The sequence below is a fragment of the Danio aesculapii genome, chromosome 13 (genome assembly GCF_903798145.1).
Source record: "Danio aesculapii chromosome 13, fDanAes4.1, whole genome shotgun sequence".
Lineage (NCBI taxonomy): Eukaryota > Metazoa > Chordata > Actinopteri > Cypriniformes > Danionidae > Danio > Danio aesculapii.
The window spans coordinates 15,986,621-16,008,698 of NC_079447.1; the positions used below are offsets into that span (position 1 = coordinate 15,986,621).

At 35.3% G+C, this 22,078-nt stretch overlaps 1 protein-coding gene across 2 annotated transcripts in view; it reads left to right on the top strand.

The window, feature by feature from the left end:
- ppp2r5eb (protein phosphatase 2, regulatory subunit B', epsilon isoform b) overlaps window positions 1-14,398 on the top strand; it is a 43,261-nt gene extending 28,863 nt beyond the window's left edge. For both annotated transcript variants that reach the window (XM_056470690.1, XM_056470691.1), the window contains 12 exons: window positions 2,795-2,991; window positions 4,588-4,689; window positions 5,175-5,267; window positions 5,364-5,494; window positions 5,596-5,655; window positions 7,294-7,402; window positions 7,485-7,538; window positions 7,613-7,663; window positions 7,827-7,946; window positions 10,369-10,496; window positions 12,520-12,621; window positions 12,931-14,398. In XM_056470690.1, the coding sequence (XP_056326665.1) occupies window positions 2,795-2,991; window positions 4,588-4,689; window positions 5,175-5,267; window positions 5,364-5,494; window positions 5,596-5,655; window positions 7,294-7,402; window positions 7,485-7,538; window positions 7,613-7,663; window positions 7,827-7,946; window positions 10,369-10,496; window positions 12,520-12,621; window positions 12,931-13,030 (1,247 nt within the window). In that variant the 3' untranslated portion in view covers window positions 13,031-14,398. The remainder of the gene's footprint in view (window positions 1-2,794; window positions 2,992-4,587; window positions 4,690-5,174; window positions 5,268-5,363; window positions 5,495-5,595; window positions 5,656-7,293; window positions 7,403-7,484; window positions 7,539-7,612; window positions 7,664-7,826; window positions 7,947-10,368; window positions 10,497-12,519; window positions 12,622-12,930) is intronic.
- Window positions 14,399-22,078: the final 7,680 nt, after the last annotated feature.

The window sequence follows — 22,078 nt, forward strand, 5'->3', positions numbered from 1 at the left end:
CACACACACACACACAACACTCTCTAACGTAATCTAAGACCACCATTCCATCAATGGGTTTTTCCCCACCCAGGTTTTTAAAGTGTGTGTTGTAAAACAGCATGAGTCGTCACCTTATATGAATGTAATTTGCAGATCAGTTCCTTTATAATCTCTCAGCTGACTTTGCTGCAAGCTTTGCGTCCACCTTTTACTTGAGCTTTGCTTTGATACGTCAAAACCTTTAGTTCTGTGTTGAAATAACTTTACTTTCACTTTATTGTATTTCTATAACACAATCCAACATAATAATAATATTAAACTTTAAACCTTTAAATGTAGCATCTCACGTTGCTTTACAGCAGTGATCAGGAACCTTTTTTCAGCAAAGAGCTATTAGGGATATATATGAAGCATCACATGTTGAGCAAGTCCATGTATTAATAAAGGACAATTTATAGAATTGCTTTCTTTTCACCACCCATAAACATTGTTTTTAATTTTATGGCGCAAAGTTACCATAGAAATGTAAGTGGCATGCTCTTTATTGGTGTTGCAGTTCAAGTTAATCCACAGCACCGCACACGCGCATTGGTTGAAACGTCCTTTTATTCTTATTCATTTTGCTTTAAAATATACGATGAAAAGGTCATTTTAATTGTGTTTTCAATAGGAAACTGATTTTTAGTGACAGATTAAATTTTTTATTAAAGGGAGACAACTGGAGAGCCACATATTTTTGGTTAAAAAGCCACATGTGGCTCCCGAGCCATAGATTCCCTACCCCTGCTTTACAGGCATATAAAATGTGCAGCAGTTAAAGATGCATACAAGGATGAATGCAAAAAAAAAAATGCAATAAAAAAATAATTGAAAAAACATTTAAACATATTCAGGGATTCTGCATTGCGAATATCAGAGGGTGAAGAGTTCCACTATTTAGGTGGCAATGAAGAGAATGTGCGGTCTCACATAGACTTTAGTTGTGTTGACTGAGCAGTTAAAAAACAGCATCAGATGAGCGTAAAGCACATCTAGGGGTATATGGGATTAAAAACTCAGATAAATATTGTGGTGCTAGACCATTCAAGGCTTTGTACGCAAGCTTGAAAATTTTAAAATCAATACAAAAACTGACAGGAAGCCAGCGCAGTTTTTTCAAAATAGAAGTTTTGTGCGCTCTCTTCCACTGGTACTTTTTCTAGCTGCTGAAATTTGTGCTAATTGTAACTTGCTTAGAGTAGCTTTTGAAACTCTAGCCAACAAAGTATTACAATAGGCGATATGGGAAAATACAAAGGTGTTAATTAGTTTTTCAGCAACAGAAAAGAGCATGGCAATGTTTCTCAGATGAAAAAACAATGTCTTGACTGTGTTACTAACATGCGGTTCAAATGTAAGATTGGCACCCAGATTTTTTTAGTTTAAAGCCATCCAAACACACCATCAGTACACTATAAAAAAATAATAATAAATAAGTTAACAGCTTCAGGACATTTTTGAGTTTACTCAACATAAATCAAATTGAGTGCAGTGCTTGGGTTGAAAGTTAAGTCAACCCAAAAAAAGCTCTGCAACAAGTAGCCTTACTATTTTGAGTTGAGTCAACTGATTTTTTTACAGTGTAGTTGACCATTGTGTTGTAGGAAAATTGTAAAATCAAAATCAAAGGAATAAAACAACAAATAAGGCATTAAATATGGAAAATAAATAGAGAAAGAAAGACGGACAAACAGAGAAGTAGGAAGTTTTAAAAGTATTAAAGTTTTATTAAAATACACAAGACAAGACAACATAGGTTGCTCTACAAATATATATTTTCATTATGGCAAGAATAAATGCAAAAATGTACACTTACTAAAAAATACAGATTTTTTTTTTTTTTTTTAATAGAGTTAGTCCACTCCACAATTTACACATTACTGTCTGGATAGTTTCTGTTCTCTACCCATGCTAAAAGGCAATAATGGTCCAACATTCCTGACCATTATCACCAATAAAGCCTAGAAAAACAGGACATCAGTATATTGTAAACCGACAGCTTCAAATATTCCTTTCCAGTTATCAAAGAAATTGTTTGTTCCTTGATGATAGTTTTGTAACTATTGATGTAATGGTGGTACATATTTTGTAATTGTGTACCTGGGTCTCCACCTTTGCCATGGCCTCTTTTGGTTTTAACAAACTTATCCCTCAGGTTTTTCTAAACTTTTTAACAAAAACTTTCCTCCTTTTTCCAACAGCAGTTGCAATTTCTAGTCAAGAATTGTTGGTCATCTGGTTCTCCCTATGATCATGCGTGGACGGATGTCTCTACAGTCATACATGTTTCAAATAAAATCTCTTTAAAGTGATTCATATTCAACTGAAATCAAATGCTGCGCCACACAAACTGTTGGCTCGAGTCTCAAAAAAAATTGTGTGCTCCGCCAGCCAAAATCATGGCACGCACACCCAAAGCAAACCTCTGCAAACACATCGATGACGGCACATTTGTTGCGCGCACTCAAGCGAACGTGTCTAGTATGAACCAGGCTTTATCGTAAAACTCTGCAGTGACTCCACAAATCTCATGTGTTTTGCCCTGGAGCTCCTGATGAAATATAATCCCAACTCAACATTGCACATTCTGTGATGTTACTATTGTGAATGCTCTAATTGCGATGAAACAATATGTTACACAGCCCTAGTTTGTATTTATTGACATACTCATCTTTTACTTAAGTTGTCTTGTGAGTGCACCCATCATGAAGTGAAGTTTCAGCAGGGCATTTGTTTTTCTCTTTCTCATATGTGTGTGTTTGTTTGTCCACAGACGTCTCTGCTCAGGAGCAGCCGGAGTTGTTCCTGAAGAAACTTCAGCAGTGTTGTGCTGTGTTTGATTTCATGGACACTCTGTCAGACCTGAAGATGAAAGAATACAAGCGCTCAACCCTCAACGAGCTCGTCGATTATGTCACAGTTAGCCGAGGATACCTCACAGAACAGGCCTACCCAGAGGTCGTCAAAATGGTGAGTGAAAACACACAATCAACTATAGGGCTGCACGATATTAGAAAAATATTGTGATATTTTGATTTGCTGCAATATACAGTTGAAGTCTGAAGAATTTTTAGCCCCCCTGTTTATTTTCTTCCCCAATTTCTGTTTAACAGAGAGAAGATTTTTTGAACACATTTCTAAACATAATAGTTTTAATAACTCATTTCTAATAACTGATTTATTTTATCTTTGCCATGATGACAGTAAATAATATTTTACTAGATATTTTTCAAGACCCTTCTATACAGCTTAAAGTGACATTTAGAGGCTTAACTAGGTTAATTATGCAGGTTAGGGTTATCAAACAATTTATTGTATAACTATGGTTTGTTCTGTAGACTATCGGAAAAAATGTAGCTTAAATGGGCTAATTTTCACTTATAATTAACTTATATGTAATTTTGACCTTAAATTTTTTTTTTTTAATTTAAGCTGCTTTTATTCTAACCGAAATATAACAAATAAGACTTTCTCTAGAAGAAAAATATTATCAGACATACTGTGAAAATTTCCTTGCTCTGTTAAACATAATTTGGGAAATATTATAACAAGAAAAATGCTTAAAATTCTGACCTCAACTGTATATGACAAAATAAATATCATTTTTATCAGATGATTTGAATAGTATTTGGAAATAGTTCCTTAATTTAGGTCAACTGGGCTGATCAAGTGTTTTGCTATGCACTAGATCTGCATAAAATGTAATAAAGAACAAGCAGATATAAATATGATATTTCTAAATACTAGCAGTAAAAAAAACGTTAAACAATGCTTCATAGAGTCTAACAGTATTTAAATATAAAACTTGAAACGTAATGTAAACGTAATAAAAACATGGTCATTATTGTATAAATTTATATTACCAATATTTGATTATTTCTCTATCTTTAATATGGAAACTCTATCTTTAATATCTCTATCTTTAATTAATCTTTAATAAATAATCTAATCCTGCAATGTGACTATTGCGGATACACCCATTGCGATATCGATGCTCAAACAATGTATTGTTTAGCCCTTATCAACTACACAAGGATCATCAAGCATTAAAACTGCTGAAACTAAAAGTTATGCCAACTGTGCGCTAGTTTGAAGTTCCGAGCTTGTACACAGAGGCTAATACATACCGACACTGGATTAACTATGGCTGAGGCTATTAACTAAGGGCCATTTACATATTGAGCCTTTTGCGTGCTCAAGTTCGTTATTTCTAATGGAGCCACGAAGTATGCGCATGCATATTGTAAGCAACGCACTCACGTTTTCCAGGCGCTCCTAGTTGAAATAATGCTGCGAGTGTACTGCGAGTCACGTGACAAGAGCAGGACCAATCAGCTTCATACTTTGTATGGAATAAACAAATTTCTACTCCAAAGAGGAAAAAAAAACCTAAATAAAAAATACTAAATTTGATCAACTTGATAGTTGATCAAAAGTTCAGGTTCAGCAGCCTTTGACTTCATTAGTTCTCTTTAAAAGGGAATACTTAGCTAATATGTGGCTTAGATTTACATTAGACAAATACTATTTTTTTAATTTATTCTTATTTTGATTTTTTTTCCTCAGGTGTCCTATAATATATTCCGAACTCTTCCGCCCAGTGACAGTAATGAGTTTGATCCTGAGGAGGATGAACCCACTCTAGAGGCCTCGTGGCCACATTTACAGGTGTGTGCGTGTGTGTGTGTAAAGCTATTGTTGTGTACTCTGGTCCCTCTCTCCTTGTGTAGAGCTCCTGTCTGTTTGATTTAAGCATGTTTGTCTGTGTGTGTTTTTCTGCTCGTTCGTACACACACTCTGACCTCTCTGTGTGTGTACTCACCGTATGCTTCCAGGACTCCTTTAGAAATGAGATGCATATCTCAAGGAGAATCTTCCTGGTAAAACTTCTTTCTTTTGTTTTGTTATTAATCCCTGCTTTTGTCTTTTCTCATCTGGAAAAAAAATATAAAGTTCAGTTTTTGAAAAGCCACATTCCCAGATATGTGTTCCTTGTCCTGTGTCATAATGGGAACAACCACCACCGGCGGCAGTAGCAGTGTCCTGTGACCTCAGTCGAACCATGACCTTTTTCCCCTTCTTTGCATTTCTTTGTGCATGCTAAGTTTGAAGACCTCCACCAAATAACACACACCTCTCGTTTCTTTTCTCAGCTGGTGTATGAGTTCTTCATTCGGTTTTTGGAGAGTCAGGAGTTTCAGCCCAGCATTGCCAAAAAATACATAGACCAGAAATTTGTCTTACAGGTGAGAATGTTCGTTTTTAAAAAGGCTCTCCTTCATTTCAGCTTTAGTTAAGTAGTGTTTGTTGTTTATCTTTTTGTTTATCTGTCTTTTCCTCAGCTGCTGGAGTTGTTCGACAGTGAGGACCCAAGAGAGAGAGATTATCTAAAGACAGTCTTACACAGAATCTATGGGAAATTCCTGGGACTGAGAGCTTTTATACGAAAACAGATAAATAATATTTTTCTACGGTGAGGCTTTTAATGGCAGCATTTGTATAGTATTAGGCCTTCTTGGAATGAAAAGCAAGCACTGATGTGTCTCTCTCTCTCTCTCTCTTTCTCATTCCTAGTTTTGTTTATGAAACTGAGCACTTCAATGGAGTCGCAGAATTGTTGGAGATTTTGGGCAGGTGAGATATTTGCTTGTAATGGAAGTAGTGACGGATATTTTTTGGTATTGTGATGTAGATCTGAGTGAATCTGATTATTGAAACAATGTTGCAGCATCTTGGTTCTTTCAGTTGGTTGTTGATTGGATTGAAGCAGTGGTCCCTCGTTCATCATGGGTGTTACGTTCTTATCAGAATTATGCGAATTGTCTGCTCAACACATTTTAATTGGATGAACATTTTTTAGTTTTATGCCTTACCCAGAATATAAAAATACACATAAATACATTTAGATCATTTACTTAAATCATTACTTTTGGAATGTGGAGAGAATCAACCAGCACAACCCAAAATGTTTCTGAAGACAATCACCTTCTACTGCACCTTTAACGCTATATCCAATTAAAAGATAAATGAATTGAAATGGAATTTAAATTTGTTTTGAAAATACTTTAGTGACCCTAAGTTTTGCATTGTTCCCCAAATTCTGCTATTAAAAGTAGGGCTGCTCGATTATGGGAAAAATCAATTATTTTTGTCATAATTGTAATCACGATTATTCAAAATGATTATCAGTTAAAGTAAAAATTATTCGCCCTTTTGTGAATTTTTTTATATATAAATTTTTCCCAAGTGATGTTTAACAGAGGATTTTTTCCACAGTATTTCCTATAATATTTTTTCTTGTGGAGAAAGGCTTATTTGTTTTATTTCGGCTAGAATAAAAGCAGGTTTAAATAGTTTGAAACCTATTTTAATAGCTTAATATTATTAGCCCCTTTAAGCAATATATATGTTTGATTGACTGCAGAAGAAACTACTGTTACACAATGACTTGCCTAATTACTCCAATTAAGCCTTTGAATGTCACTTTAAGCTGAAGACTAGTGTCTTGAAAAATATCTAGTAAAATATAATGTACTGTTATCATAGCAAAGATAAAATCAATCAGTTATTAGAAATGAGTTATTAAATCTGTTATGTTTAAACTGTGCTTTAAGCATTTCACTATAAGAAAAAACTTTAGCTACAAAAGCTCTTCAGTCAAGAGCAGTGAGGGATTTTCTCCTTTTGTTGTTTGATTAATAATAAAAACAGGCGGCAGCAGGATATTGCACGCTGTCACTTTAAGAATAGTGCGGCTCTGATATGGTTTCTCTGTCTTTTGATTCTTGTTGATGTTTGTTTATTACACAAATGAGGGTTAATATGAATAATCACTAAACACCGCGCTCTGACACACATGTGCATGTATTTGACCATTAAAGCGCTCACATTAAGATGGCGTTAGATGTGTGTGCTCCACTCGTCTCCGAGCCTGTCCGAGGCTAAGCGCGAGGCTAAGCGCACACACAACAGCATGTTCTCTTTCGCGCGTTTAAAAGCATGAATGATTCGAACGTACATCAATGAATGATGCTCATCCCGTGCACATATATACCGTGCAAAAGTTTCATTACAGTACATGCTTTTAGTCATTTTCACGTGGAACTGAGCTTTGCAGAGCAACAAATGTGTACAACTGGAAAAGGGATGGTATATGATGCAATAATAGTTTATCTCGATTAATGGTTTTTCATAATTGTTAAAAGCTGAAATCGAAACCGGATTTGATTAATTGCACAGCCCTAATTAAAAGTTGTGTTTGTCTCCAATCAGTATCATCAATGGCTTCGCTCTGCCGCTGAAAGCTGAACACAAACAGTTTCTGGTGAAAGTTTTGATTCCTCTTCACACCGTCAGGAGCCTCTCACTTTTCCACGCACAGGTATTGCTTGTGTATTGAAACAATCAGATGAGTTGTGTGTGTGTGTTTACTTCCTGCAGTGAAATTACTGTTGTTTTTGCAGCTGGCGTATTGTATTGTACAGTTCCTAGAGAAAGACCCAGCGTTAACAGAACCTGTGAGTATATTAAATCTGTACAACTTGTGCAGTTGTTTTGTCCATTTATTTCACCAGTTGCTCCTTTCTAACAGGTTATCAGAGGTCTGCTGAAATTCTGGCCTAAAACCTGCAGTCAGAAAGAGGTGAGATGGATGCATTCTGCTGAATAGAGCTCAATCACAGCATGAGGTTGATTGGTCAGGACAGTGGAAGCGTTGATGATTGTTTAGGATGCATTCACTGATGTACTTTATACTTTGTTCTGATTGTCTGCATCAATGTGTGTCTGTGTGTGTGCGCCTTTAGGTCATGTTCCTAGGAGAGTTGGAGGAGATTCTGGATGTGATTGAGCCTACGCAGTTTGTGAAGATCCAGGAGCCTCTCTTCAAACAGATCTCCAGATGCGTCTCTAGTCCTCATTTTCAGGTCTGTTCAAATTAAACTGTACCAATTAAAGTTATGCTACCGGAATTGTAACCCTGGACCGCAAAACAGGTCTTTAGTTGCAAGGATATATTTTTTTGCAAAAGCCAAAAATACATTTAATCAATCATAACTGTCACTTTTTCTTTTATTAAAAAAATAATAATAATGAAAAATTATATAGACAGCAAAAATTAATACACCCCATTTAAAAAATGAATAGTTTTATTCATTTCACAGTGAATATACAGTATTATGGTGCATCTTTCGAAATGGACAGATAATACATTTACATTTAAGCAAAATATAAAAAAAATAATAATAATAAATTGCACAATTACAACTAGATTGTGTATATTTATATTTTTGTTTCTCTTGATTTTTTTTTCATATCTAAATATTTATTTAATATTTTTATTTAATATTTTTATTTATATATTTTTTTGCAACAGAATTACTGCGACAGGACAAAAAACAGATAATAAATATATTTTAAAGAAGTAAGTAGTGAATGCAAATATACAAATTGTATGTACAAGTGTATGCAGGTATATTGCAATATACAACGTTATATGTTCATCTGTTCAAATTGGCATGTAAAGTGTGTTGTTAAATAAGTGTATATGTGTATAAAAGTGTATAGCAAGTAGTGATGGTTGCGTCACAATTACTATCATCAAGTGTTCATGAGATTGATTGCGTGAGGGATGAAACTGTTTCTGTGTCGGGCTGTTCTAGTGCACAGTGCTCTGTAGCGTCGACCTGAAGGTAAAAGTTCAAAGAGGCAATGTGCTGGGTGTGAGGGGTTCAGTGTGATTTTGGCAGCCCTTCTGCTCGCTGTGGATAAGTACATTTCTTGGAGAGTAGGGAGGGTTGTACGAGTGATTGACTCAGCAGTCCGACCTATTCGACGTAGACTTCAGAGGTCAGATTTGGTAGCTGAGCTAAACCAGACAGTTATTCAAGTGCAGAAGACTGGTTCTATAGAATGAACTAATGTATATTCACAAATATAATATTGTACAAGTATAATATAATCTTGTATCATTAATTTCAAAGATAGATTTATGAGGGGTGTACTTAATAAATACAATTTATATATATAGTTGAAGTCAGAATTATTAACCCCTCTGAATTATTTGCCCCCGTTTAATTACGGAGAGATTTTTTTCAACACATTTCTACATAATAGTTTTTATAACTCATTCCTAACAACTGATTTATTTTATCTTTGCCATGATGACAGTAAATAATATTTTATTAGATATTTTTCAAGACACTTCTATACAGCTTAAAGTGACATTTAAAGGCTTAACTAGGTTAACTAGGCAGGTTAGGGTAATTAGGCAAGTTATTGTATAATGATGGTTTGTTCTGTAGACTATCGAAAATATATAGCTTAAAGGGGCTAATAATGTTTACCTTAAAATGTTTAAAAAAAAATTTAAAACTGCTTTTATTCCAGCCAAAACAAATAAGACTTTCTCCAGAAGACTAAATATTATCAGATATACTGAGACAATTTCCTTGCTCTGTTAAACATCATTTGGGAAATATAAAAAAATAATAATAATAATTAAAAGGGGGGGGCTAATAATTCTGACTTAAACTGTACGTATGTGTGTGTATATGTATTTATATAAAAAATATATTTAATATTTTTTTATCTAAAAATTAATCTAAACTAAATTTTCGATTAGTAATATGCATTTTTAAGCACTTAATTCAGACAAAATGAAAGTGCTTTCATCAGTATTTATTTATTTTTTATTTTTATTCCAGATTTGAAAATGGTTGTATGTTTGCCAAATATTGATCTGTCCTAACAAAGCATACATCAATAAACATCTTATTATTATAAATAAATAAAGAACGGAACAAACCAGAGATGTCACATACAGCTCACGCATAATTCTTACAGATATGCCTTTTTATGACAGCGCATACAATCCTATTGGTTCCCTCCACATTCTAAATAAAAAAGGGGAACAGGTGTAATGAATGTAACCAGAAAAAATATAATAATAAAAATACACTAACTCAAGTATATAAGGTACAGCAGATTTGAATATACAATGCTCAAGAAACATGGCGTACTCATTTCAAAGCACTCTATAATTACTTATGCATTGTCCATTATTGCAATATGTGCAATAAACATTTTGACTAACTCTTATGAGATTTATTCATAGTTTGTCTATGTGAAAAGGTCATTTTCTCCATATCAAATATATCTTTTACAATCATTTTCCAATTTTCTTTGGTAAGGATAAGTCTGTTCTTACGACAACTAGGTTTATTTAATTTTTTTTTTTTTAATGCATTAATGCTGCTTCTATAAATGCATGAAGCAGCTGCGAATTGAATGCATTCAAATGCTAGATGAATCATGTGAGTTTTTAAATGAATGTGTATGTGTGTCCAGGTGGCTGAGAGAGCTCTGTACTACTGGAATAATGAGTACATCATGAGTCTGATTGAGGAGAACTCCAACGTGATTCTTCCAATAATGTTCGCCAGTCTTTACCGGATCTCCAAAGAACACTGGAACCCGTGAGTCAAACCTGCACCACCAACACTATCACTCAGCCTATAAATAATGTAGAGTCCTTTGTTCCAATAACGTTTAGTGCTGCTTTTTTCCCATCAAATTTCCTGCTTTTCTACACCTTTTGATAAAGAGTCATAAATAATAATAAGAGTAATAAATAGTTTAATTTATAAAATGATGTAAATTCAATATAATAAATATAACATTATGTGATTAAGGGATGTGGTTATGGTTTTATGCATAAAAGTAGCCATTTATTGGCATAAAATTAGTTCCATTTAAACATTTTATATGTTACCATCCAAAAGAATTGTGCTTAGTAAGAACGTTTTTTGGGAGGCCCGAAATGTACATGCATAAATGACTTGGAGAAGGCATTTAACCGTGTCCCTCGTGACATTCTGTGGAAGGTGCTCTGGGAGTATGGGGTCAGAGATGCTCTCTTAAGAGCTGTCTTGTTCCTGTATGAACAGAGTAAGAGTCTGGTTCGCATTGCCGGCAATAAGTCAGACTTGTTTCCAGTGCATGTTGGGCTTCGGCAGGGCTGCCCTTTGTCACCAATTCTGTTCATAATTTTTATGGACAGAATTTCAAAGCGCAGCCTTGGGCTGGTGTGTATCCGGTTTGGGGACCACAGGATTTCATCTCTGTTTTTCGCAGACGATGTTGTTCTGTTGGCTTCATCGAACATGGACCTTCAGCATGCACTGAAGCAGTTTGGTGCTGAGTGTGATGTGGCTGGGATGCACCTCCATGTTCGAGGCCATGGTGCTCCACTGGAAAAAGGTGGTTTGCCATTTACAGGTTGGAGGAAAGTCCTTACCCCAGGTGGAGGAGTTCAAGTATCTTGGGGTTTTGTTCACGAGTGAGGGAAGAATAAAATGTGAGATTGAAAGGGGGATTGGTGCAGCGGCAGCAGTAATGCGGGTAATGTATTGGCCCGTTGTGGTAAAGGAGGAGCTTGGGGGGGGGATAAATCTTAATTTAATTTTAATAAGGGAATTGAATCTAAGATTTAATCTTTAATATATCTCTTTAACTAAAATATAAATCTCTTTAAATATTTCTTACTTTTATTTAGTAAAGATGCAATAAGTTGATCAACTAAATATCAAGTAGTTGATTACAATTTCAATTAAATGCAGATATTTTGTTCTTTTTCTAGAAAGTTTCAATTCATCAAGTGATGGTGACAGAATTTAATCAATTTTTAGTAACATCGTTTATTATAAGAAATATTTCTTGAGGGGCAAATCAGCATAATTTCAAGAGGATCATGTGACAACAAAGAATTTTGATGTAATAATTGCAGATTTGGTGAAATAATAGAACTTGGATATTAGGATTTTATCAGTTTTGAACTACACGATTGGTCAAAAGTTTTCTTTTTGTTTTGTTTTTTTTTGATAAAATTGTTCTGTTTATCAAGGCGACATGTATTAAATGCAAGAAATGTGTTAAATATTTATTAAAATTGTAAATAACTGCTGTCTTATTGTGTGTAGTTTCAAATGAAATTATTGCTCCAGTCATTATTGCTTTTATTACTATTACCATTAATATTAATAATAGTAATAATAATAATAATTAATATTAGAGTGATTTCTGAAGGATTACGTGACTCTGAAGACTGGAGTAATGAAGCTGAAAATTCATCTTTAAAGTCACTGGAATAATTGATTCAATTAAATTCTAAACTGCTTCTGAACAGTTATTTTATAGTGCAATAACATTTCACAGTTGTACAATTTGTACTGTGTTTCTGATTAAATAAATGCAGCCTTGGTGAGCAGGAAAAGCTTATTTTAAAACATTTAAAAATCCTACTGACCCCAAATTTTGACCAAATTTTGTATTGTATATTATCAAATATTTGGTATATTTGTATGTGAATGCTTCACAACATTCTCATTACTGTTCAGCATTAATTGAATATTGCCATCTACTGGATTAAACATGCCCTGTTCTTCCAGCTCCAGGGTAATGTTTGCTTATGATCTAATTCTTCTTTCTTCTTTTTTTCAGGGCCATAGTAGCTTTAGTCTATAATGTTCTGAAGGCCTTCATGGAAATGAATAGCACTTTGTTTGATGAACTCACGTCCACTTACAAGTCAGATCGTCAGAGGTGCTCTATTTATTTATTTCTTTTACTATTTACTCTCCCTCAAGTTGTTATAACCTTTATGAGTTTCTTTATTCTGTTGGTCACAAAAGAAGATATTTTGAAGAATGCTGAAAAATTGTAAGCGTTGACTTCCATAGTAGTCAATGGTTACTGTTTTCCATCTTCAAAATATCTTCTTTTGTGATCAACAAAAGAAACTCAAACAGGCTTTGAACAAGGCAGAGTAAATGATGACAGAATTTTAGTTTTTGGGTCAACTATCTCTTAAAATATTTCTCATTGAAAAATTTTTCTGTCATTTTTTTTTAGAGAAAAGAAGAAAGAGAAGGAGAGAGAGGAACTGTGGAAAAGGTTGGAGGATCTGGAGTTGAAGAGAAGCCTCCAGACCGATGGAATTATTCCCACTTAACGAAGCGCCTCTCCTGGACCGCTTTTTCCCCAACGCCTCCACCACACGCTCGGAACGTTGGCCACATTTCTTTTTTCTTTTCTGTATTTGTGCGACTTACTTTACCGTAGAATCACCTCGTCAGTCTCATTATTTCAAAAGCACTGTAAATAACTTTTATTTTATCCTCTCTTTTTTTCTCTCTCTCTCTTCCCCCTTAAAAATATAAAGCCGAAAAAGAACGTGACTAGAAAAGGAAGTTAAAAAAATAAAAATAAGCAAAAAAATAAATAAACCCACACTGGAGGGGAACGGACTTTGAACAGACAGTAGGACTGAAACGAACGACTGCTGTTAGGAAAATGAAACAGAATCTCAACCCACCGATCTGACATACCTCACCCATTCTTGCTGAACAACACCAGCCCAATCTCTCTCTCTTCTCTCTCTCTCCCTCTTTCCTTACTCACTCCATCTTGTTCTTTTACTCCTCGTCTCAGCATTGGATCAACATCGGCCCACCTGCGTGTCCTGAATATCTGAAAGTCTACCGTTGACCTTTTTGATTGTCCTTCGACATCTGGATAAACGCAGCAGGTCTGGACTGTAGACTTCTTGAAATGGGACACTATGCAGTAACCAGCAGAGAAGAGGAAGTGGACATATGTAACACACGCACACATACACACCAGCTCTTTTTAATTTTCCTCCCCTTTTCGTTCTTTTTTTTTTTTTTTTTTCCTGTCCAAATGTGCCACCTGGTATACTTGTTTGGACTCTTTAGCACCAGTCCGGTACTGGTACCAGTAAATGAGAGACACACACACATCTGAGGGAGTGTTCTGAATTCCAGCAGCAAATCGGAGATGCTTGTCATACGAAATGGAACTGCACGTGCACACACACATTCTGCATTCGAGTGTGTGAGGGAGTTTCTTACAGTGTTAAGTACCTGTATACTGTATCTGACTGCAGTACTTTGATACTCTGTATCTAGTAGTACCTTTAGCGTATTTTTCTTTAGGAGAATCCAGTATATGATGAGGAAAGTTGGAACACGGCCTCTTGGGATTTACTTTCTTTCTTGGGTTTCACTTCTAATTTGTTTTGGGTTTATTTTTATTTTGTCTGGAATTGGTTTTGTTTTTCTTTTTGACCAAGTGGAATTTGTTCTCTCTCTTCTGTTTTGTTTTTTACTTAGTTGCTGATTGGGGGTGGGGGAGGGGGGTGAGAGCAAGATTGCGGAGGACTGATGCTGTGGTGAGCTTTGTCAGAATTGAAACCTGTGCTTTAGAAAGCCCCAAACATCAAACGATTACAAAAGTTAAAAAGGGTCGGAGAAATACAAATGTTTAATTATTTTAAAAAATAAAGAGATATTAAATTAAACCTGTTTTGTGATAAAAATGAAATGCACATTTGCTTTATTTGTGATGTTAGTGTGTGTGTGTGTGTGTGTGTGTGTGTGTGTGTGTGTGTGTGAGTGGATGAAATCGCACAGTTTGAGGTATCTGTGAGTGTCTTTTTTGCAGTGGAATAGTTCTTATAACGTTTGATTTGGTTTGTTTGATCATTTTAGTTAATAGGCTCAATTGATTCAGTCTGAATGATTGATTTTTGAACTGAACTGAAGCAGAATGGCAATTGCGCAGCAGTACTTGTTACTAATTGCTGAACAAGTGACTTAAGAACTATTTGTTAGTGTTTGTTAATCGATTTACCGATAAACTGATTAAGATTTATGTCATGTAAGTGTAATTTAGTCAGCTGAAATATGTTGTTTGACAATTGCAAGAGTCACACTTAAAGATAATGGTAGAAAAAATATTTGTGAACTGGTTGTTTTAATGAATCAATTGGTTTAAAACTGACAGTTTGTGAATTGAAGCCACAGTGCTATACGTTCCATTGGGAAGGGCTCATTCGCCCTAATGCATTTGAAGGGTTCATCCTCTGGAGTGACAACTTTGAAGGGTTAAGCGCATAGGTATGAGCCATTTCGAATTGAATGAATTGTATGACAACAACTTCCCTGTGCAAAGGCTTGTAGGGTCCCGAATTGTCAGTCAGTTGTCCGAAATCCCTTGGTGAGTGGCCAGTTTTGATCATTTCTGTTTGGAACGACACTTCAGTATGAGAGTCATGATTGTTTTCCCTCCTAGGTTTCCTTTGGCGGGAGATGTATATCCCAATTGGAATGGGCTGTAATTGTTAAACAAATTACTCGTAAGTTGATTACTTTATTGAATCGATTGGTTTGAATTAATCAAAATGCTTTTTAAAAACTCAACCTCAAGTCAAATTCTTGTCAGTAATTGTTGAACGAATGGCTCTGTTCTAATTAACTTATCGAAAAAAACTCGAGGATCGTTGAGTTAATCAATTTTTTGCTAAACCTGTCAGAATGTTGCAGAACACTCAAACGCAAGTGAGTTATATTGGCAATTAAAACTCGGTTACTTCAATTGCGATGACAATGAATCATAATTATGACTCATCAATCGATTCCATTTCTTTGATCAGAAAGAAAAAGTTGAACGAGTAAAGCCTAGTTGTTAAGTAACCGCTCCATTGATTTGAATCAGTCAAAATGTTTTTGATACCATTTAAGTCAGTTGTTTTTTTTAGTCAGCTCAGAAATGCTGCTGCTAAACAGTTGTTCCTCTCAAAGATAATTAGTGAAAATTGATTCATAAACTGGTTATTATAATGAATCTATTGGTTTAAATCAGACATAGTTAGTGAATTTAAGCATTTAGGCATTAAGTCAATAAATATTTAAAGATTTGTTAAACGACTCGTGAGCGATTCTTTTAACGAATCGCTTCTTTTATCATAACTACAAGCCAATGCAATGAAAGACTAAAGAATCATTGGTAAACTTATTGATTTGAATTGATTCTTGACCTTTACACATTAACACCTCGTGTCAGTGGCTTTTTTAAAACAACAGCCCATTCTGACTGTTGTATTTCCTTCGATATCTTTCTGATAGATCTTCAAACACTCTCCTTTGAATTTAAAACACCTTTAGGGTCAATAAATCGGAGTATATTCCTTTTGAAGTACCTGTACCAAACTCTTCCACAAGGGTGCAGCAGAGCTCAGCATTTTTTAAAAATCGATGCGAATCATAAACTCTTTTGAACCTGTATATATATGTACTCTTAAATCAGGTCGATCTTGTTTTTTTCCTAATGGTTTGCATGCTAAAATGTGAGCTTACAGGATTTGGTAAGATTTCTCCTGAGGGGTTAAAGGATTTAGCGCTGCTCAGAAATTCTCAGGTCTATATGTACTTAAGACATGTGCTGGCTTTATTCTCTCAGTTTGAGCATTAACCTGTCAGGTATTTGGAGACAGAGGAAAGGACTGGAAGCAAGCGCACACTTGGATGACTGCTTGCTTTAATTAACATCACCTCTGCAGTCCTTTTGGAAAAAAAGAAAAAATGATCTAGAGATAGAAAAATTAAACGCGTTCATTGTCACACACTTCTTTCAGCTGCAAAGTGAGTCTTTTTCTTTGAATATATTTGTTAGCCTTGGTAATTAGAAAAAGGTATCTTCCAGAGTAAAATCAAGCTTTATTTATGACACCCTTATATTCATTAAAGCTCCTTTGCAAAAACATTTTGAATCTTTCAGGCCTTATTTGGTTTAGTTTGATTTTGTTAAAGTGAAGTTGGTAAAACAGCCTCCTTGCTATCCAAATTATCTGAAAAACACCTTGACAAATTTGGGAGACTGTGTAAACCAGTTAAGACCATCAAGTCAAATGTGCGTGTTTTTACTGCAGACCTAATTGCCATTCACTAACTTCAGGAAACTCACACAGTGTGTTTGATGGATGAGCAGAATGATTATCATAATTCATTTCTCATTCAATGAACTAGTTAATTTTTCATCTATGAAAGAGAAATTGCAGAATTTAGAGCATATCTCTCCCAAACTTATAAAATTTACTGATGTAAACTTGTGTGTAGCTCCTTGAAGTAAGAATGTAAAGTAATCAGTTTTAAATATATTAAAATTATTGGAAAAATTTAACTTTAGCGACTTTAAGTGATGGTGAAACATCAAAACTGTTCTGAATGGATGGCTATGCCTATCATAGTCCATTTATAATCATTTATAATTATCAATTATTAATATTTTTTTCTCCCAATTTTTAAGAGTGAATTAAGCTAATGCACATTTAAAAGTTTTCAGCAGTAACTTCAGAAAACACAGAAGATGATCATCGTGAGTTATTTCTCACTGTATCAATTAGTTAATTTTTCATTCATGGACAAAGAACATGAAGCCTGAGATCATCTCTGACGTTATTCAAACTTATGCAAAATTTTGAGAGGACTTGATTAATTAATGATTGAAAAAGTGTTGCTTGTTCAAACGACTTATTTAAATTGAGTTGAAACAACACACATTCATTCATTTATTCATTTTCATCCGCTTTTGCGGGGCCGGGTCACGGGGGCAGCAGTCTCAGGAGAGAGCCCCAGACTTCCCTCTCCCCAGACACTTCCTCCAGCTCCTCCGGGGGAATCCAGAGGCATTCCCAGGCCAGCCGAGAGACATAGTCCCCTGGTTGGACATGCCTGAAACACCTCCCTAGGTAGGCGTTCAGGAGGCATTTGAAACAGATGCCCAAGCCACCTCAGCTGACTTCTCTCGATGTGGAGGAACAGTGGCTCTACTCTGATCATATATATATAAGGGTGCGCCCTGTCACCCTGTGAAGGAAACTCATTTCGACCGCTTGCATCTGAGATCTTGTTCTTTCAGTCATGACCCAAAGCTCATGACCATATAGTTGAGAGTAGTAACGTAGATTGACTGGTAAATCGAGAGCTTTGCCTTTCGGCTCAGCTCCTTCTTTACCACAACAGATCAGTACATTGACCGCATTACTACTGCCGCTGCACCAATCTACCTGTCAATCTCACGTTCCATCCTTCCCTCACTCGTGAACAAAACCCCAAGATACTTGAACACCTCCACCTGGGGTAAGGACTTTCTTCTAACCTGGAAATGGCAAACCACCTGTTTTTGGTGGAGCATAAGTTAAGTTTAAATCTGGTAAAAGTGTGTTTTCATATCTAGGTCTCTGGTATAACTGGAATATTCACAGTCATTGCATCTGCAGTTTCACAGATAAGAAACAGCTGTATTTTTTGATTAATTCACTCATTTTAAGCTGTTTATTTTATGGAGATGGGGACACAGTTGGGAATAACCTGATATCTGAAACCATATAAGAGTTATTGCTTTTGGGGAATTGTTTTAATGTCCAAATGGTCAACAGAGTTTGCAGTGCAAATTTCTGAGAACAACAATCCTGTCAAACAATCCATTAAATACGATTTTAAAAAGTACTTGTGTTTCAGGGCTGACGCGGATGTTTATTCCAGTTGATCTGCACCCAACTTCATGGTAAAATCACAATGAATGTGTTCATTAACAGGTGAGCAAAGGTTTTTTTTGTATTAAAAATGTGTATTTGTCTGTCCCAGGACTTTTTGATGATGTGCTTATGTCTTCTAAGGGTTTAGGTTACTGTATTTTCATCAACATGATCACAAAGGATGATGCTAATTTTACATCTGAAGCATTTTTAATGTTTGTTTTGACATTTCAACTTTGTTGCTCATAATAAAATTTAAAATTGTGCGTAGAGGAGATTCACAATCACTTACAAAATTCAAGAGTTTCCACTTAGATATGCCTAGCGTTAATAGCAGGTTTGGCATGCTGTCCCGGGAGAGAACCCCGAGCTCGGAGATGCTTGAGCCCAGTCAGTAAGCAAATAAGAGGATCCGAGATCATTTGTTATAAATAAATAAAAAATATAGGGGCATTAAAGGGGCAAATAGTTTTGTCCTTAAAATGGTGTTTAAAAAATTTAAAACTGCTTTTATTCTAGTCGAAATAAAACAAATTAGACTTTCTCCAGAAGAAAAAATATTATCAGACATACTGTGAAAATTTCCTTGCTCTGTTAAATATCATTTGGGAAATTTAAAAAAGAAAAATAAATTCAAAGGGGGCTAATAATTCTGACTTCAACTGTTCATGATAAACAAGAGAGGTGAAAGACAGCCACCTTGAGCATGCCCAGTAGAACAGTGCTAAAAGGCAGAAAGAACACCATTAACTATTATCACACTGAAAACATACCAAGAAATCCAAAATACAGAAATATTAGCCTCAATAAATAAATGAATAGCATACTAGCATAGGTCTTGGGTCTTCCCAAATGAAAAAAATACTATTATAATTTATGGTAAATGATATAGTGTACTGTATATTATAGTATTTACATTTTAATAAATGCTACAGTAGTAGTCAACATTTGAAGTGGATCAAAACCTTTATTGAAGTTGTCCTAAATCAGTTGATCAACACTTATTGTTGTGGATGGAATTTAAAAATCTTTTTTTATCCACTTCAAATGTTGACTATACTGTAGTAGGCTATTAACTATAGTGAACTGTTTAACTGTAATTAATACTGTAGTATAGTTTTTACTATAAACTGTGTTGTAATGCTTTCATTTTAACTAGAACCAGCTGTCAAATGTAAGTTAAAAGCTATAGTTCACTTAAAACTGAAAATTCTGTAATTTACCCACCCATCACTTGTCACAAACATTTAGTTTCTTTATTCTGTTGAACACAAAAGGAGATATTTTGAAGAAAGTTGAATACTTGTAACCGTTGCCTTCCATAGTATTTTTTTCCTACTATGGAAGTCAATGGTCACAGGTTTTCAGCTTTCTTCAAAATATCTTCTTTTGGTTAAACAGAATACAAATACTAATGAAAGTTTGAAACCACCTGAGGAAAAGTAAATAGTAAGTAAATTTTCATTTTTTTAAATGAAAGAGACGTGATCAGGCAAACTCTGCATCAACCTGAAGTTCTTTCTGAAGGACCAACGTGGCCTTGTATGCATGAAAAGAAAGATTGTTTCTGAAAGGGCTTTTGCCTAAAATGCAGAATCAAAACTTCTAAATCCTGAATCAATATCGGAATTACTCTTGCACGCTGAAGGGAAATGATGTTATACAGTTCAAAACTGATCAGAAGGGTGACACCACGGTCAAAGGATTTGTTTTAGACAGGCATGTATAAAACTATTTTAGCCATGCAAAGCTTATGTAGATTGTGTTCTTGTTTATGAATGGGTTTATGTGCACAGAAGTGTTATTCAGCCACTGAAAACACTGGCTATTTTCAACTTCATTTAGTACCTTTTACAGCATCAATAATGTAGTCTGTTAAATAGACTTGAGCATTTGTTTAGTTGAAAAAGAAGATGAAAACAAGCGATGTACGAGGATCAGCGAGCACAATTGTAAATGAAAAGTCACTCGTTGTCTTGGTAACGTAAATGTAAGCGTAATGTAAAAAGATGACAGGATTTTTCTGTTTTTAGCACTGCTCTAATTTTTATTCAGTTTAACAACAAAACATAAGTAAATGCCACCTGCTGGCCTGTCAACAACTCCGCTTGATAAAGTGTGTGTCTCCATAGAGTTTTCTAACTGGTGAATGACGTGATCTAGTGTTATATCTAATAAGTGCACGTTCGCGTGTTCATGACTTAAGGAGGAGTGGCTTTGGATGGCAGGGGAGGGTCGTAAAATTTCTAAGCTATTATGTAAATGCTAGCATTCTGGCAGATCACCTACTGCACCTTTAAAAGATACGTTTACGGTTTATGTTAAGTTTTGACTCTCAGTTAAGGATTATGTGCTTCTGCGTTAGTTATCTAAGGCCCAATCCCAGTTCTACTCCTTTGCCCTTCCCCTTATCCCTACCCCTCGTTTTGCACGTTCACGTCAAGGGGTAGGGGTGTCCCAATTCTCTTTAGATTGAAGGCGGAGGGCTAAGGGGAAGGGGTAGATAGCCCTTCGCACAAAGATTTTTCAGGACCACACTCAGTGTTGCCAGATTGGAAATGTCAAAGTATCGTACCAGGACCTCAAAATTATTGTTGTCCAGGAAAAATATCATAGACGAGTCAATGGAGAGTATACAGCTATTATCTAGACACATAGCGTTTTGACACAACGTACAAATTACCACAATACGTTAAAAAAAACCTAGGCATACCTTTGTGGAAAGGTTCAAACTCCAACTCTGAGTTGCTGTCATCGAATGTTGTATGTTGCCAGATATTCAGAGATTTATTTTGCTGTACAAATTGGTTGCCGTCATGGACTGCAAAATAGTGCTGGTTGTCTTGAAAGCAGTGCACCCTCCTGAATTTTTAACACGCTCTGAGGTGTGCATGCTTTGTTTTGATGAGATTAACTTTGGGAAAAACACGTTCACATGACGCATTAGAATGGGGGAAAAACGAGAACATCAAGGGAAAACTCCCATCTTTCTCACCTTCCTTTACAGCACTTGTTTTAACATTATTATTATATATTGCCACTGACCTAACCACGTGCACGCGCAGCAGGAGCGGTAACTCGTGAGAGAGAGCCATTTTCCACGTTGACTGGTTGAGAAGAGGTAACAATAAGATGAGATAGAAAACTTGCCTAACTCCACCTTCTCCTTACAGACAGTACAGAAAAGATGCAGCTTGATCAATAAGTATTAATAAGAAGCCCGAAGATTACAATGAAATTACTTATAAATGCCATAAAATTCTGAAATTATCATACATTATAGGATTTATCTCATTACTGATCGTACAGAGATGGAAATTATCATACAAATACGATAATTATTGTAAGTCACTGACCACACTCGAAACCAAGGGGTAAGAATATTCCCAGAATACACCAGCCACAACGGCAGGATAGCTGCACCCGGAAGTAAGGAGATCCACAAATTAGTATTTTTTATCATTTATTACGAATTTTTACAACAAACAAGCACATGTTTTAATATATTCATAACCGCGTTCATGTTTTACCGTCATGCTTAAAAAAAAACGCTAAAATATAAAACGCTAAATTTTGCGATCTATAATCCATGATAATAACTCCTGTGCAGCAGTCTCACAACATTCTGACACTCGAAAACCCTGTCAGAAAAGTCTAGTGGCA